The 865-nt window shown below is 45.9% G+C and overlaps 1 protein-coding gene across 5 annotated transcripts in view; it reads left to right on the top strand.

Annotated features, from left to right (window-relative positions):
- FGGY (FGGY carbohydrate kinase domain containing) overlaps nucleotides 1-580 on the top strand; it is a 152,145-nt gene extending 151,565 nt beyond the window's left edge. For all 5 annotated transcript variants that reach the window (XM_085307962.1, XM_085307963.1, XM_085307961.1 and 2 more), the window contains one exon: nucleotides 332-580. In XM_085307962.1, the coding sequence (XP_085164088.1) occupies nucleotides 332-413 (82 nt within the window). In that variant the 3' untranslated portion in view covers nucleotides 414-580. The remainder of the gene's footprint in view (nucleotides 1-331) is intronic.
- The last annotated feature ends 285 nt before the right edge of the window (nucleotides 581-865 follow it).

Raw genomic sequence — 865 nt, 5'->3', positions numbered from 1 at the left:
GCGCTGCGCTCTGGGCGCCGCGGGGACCGCGGGGCCGGGGGCTCTGCCCGGGCGCTCCAGCGGGCACCACAGCGCTGGAGTCCGCCCGTACGGGCTCCCACCCGCAGGGAGCTCGGGGGAAGAACTGCGAATCAAAAGCTGGCTGTGGGGTAAACGCAAAGTGTAATTACAGCTTGTGCTCCGGCAGCGTGTAGGACCCTGAGCCAACAAAACTGGTAATTACAGCAGAATCAAAGCTACTTTGATGCTGCAGCGAAGAGGGTAAACATGTGTTACAGGAGCTTAAGTCTTAAAATCTCAGGCTTTGTTCAATTTAACTTTTTTAACGCAGATTTTATGACAAGAAATACGAAGTATTTTTGAAACTTGTGGAACATCAGAGGGAGTATCGTTCTATCATGAAAAGCTTCTAATCCAGATCACACAGTCTGGGAATAACACGGGTCACAAATTTCCAGGTACTTTAGGCAGAGGTAATTTCTTTTTCCTGTGTTGTTCACTGTAAAAATACACTTATACCATCAAAAAATGTACATTTTCATTTTTAATTAGAAATAAAATGCATTCATTTCAGTGTGAAGCAGTGGGTATTTTCTGTTTGTGATCCATGCACACCAGGGGCAATGAATCATCATTTACTCCAGTCAGGGAAAACAAAATAAAACCAGCTGCTAGTAGCCAGTGCCAGTATTCAGAGAGTGGCCACAAGCAGGAACAGCATAAAAAGCAATTTAACTGATGTAAGGCAGTCTACCAAGTGAGGCGGACTTGAATCGCTGACCTTCGCCATGCTTTTCACAGATAACCATCGACTGCACTGCAAATGGGCCTTTAAATTCTAGCTACACCTACGACCAAGTTSTGA

This window comes from Rhea americana, unplaced genomic scaffold, assembly GCF_003343005.1.
Source record: "Rhea americana isolate MKP2758 unplaced genomic scaffold, rheAme1 scaffold_27, whole genome shotgun sequence".
In the NCBI taxonomy this organism is placed as follows: domain Eukaryota; kingdom Metazoa; phylum Chordata; class Aves; order Rheiformes; family Rheidae; genus Rhea; species Rhea americana.
Note: the sequence above shows the minus strand (reverse complement) of the source record. Positions and strands in the feature narration are given on the sequence as shown.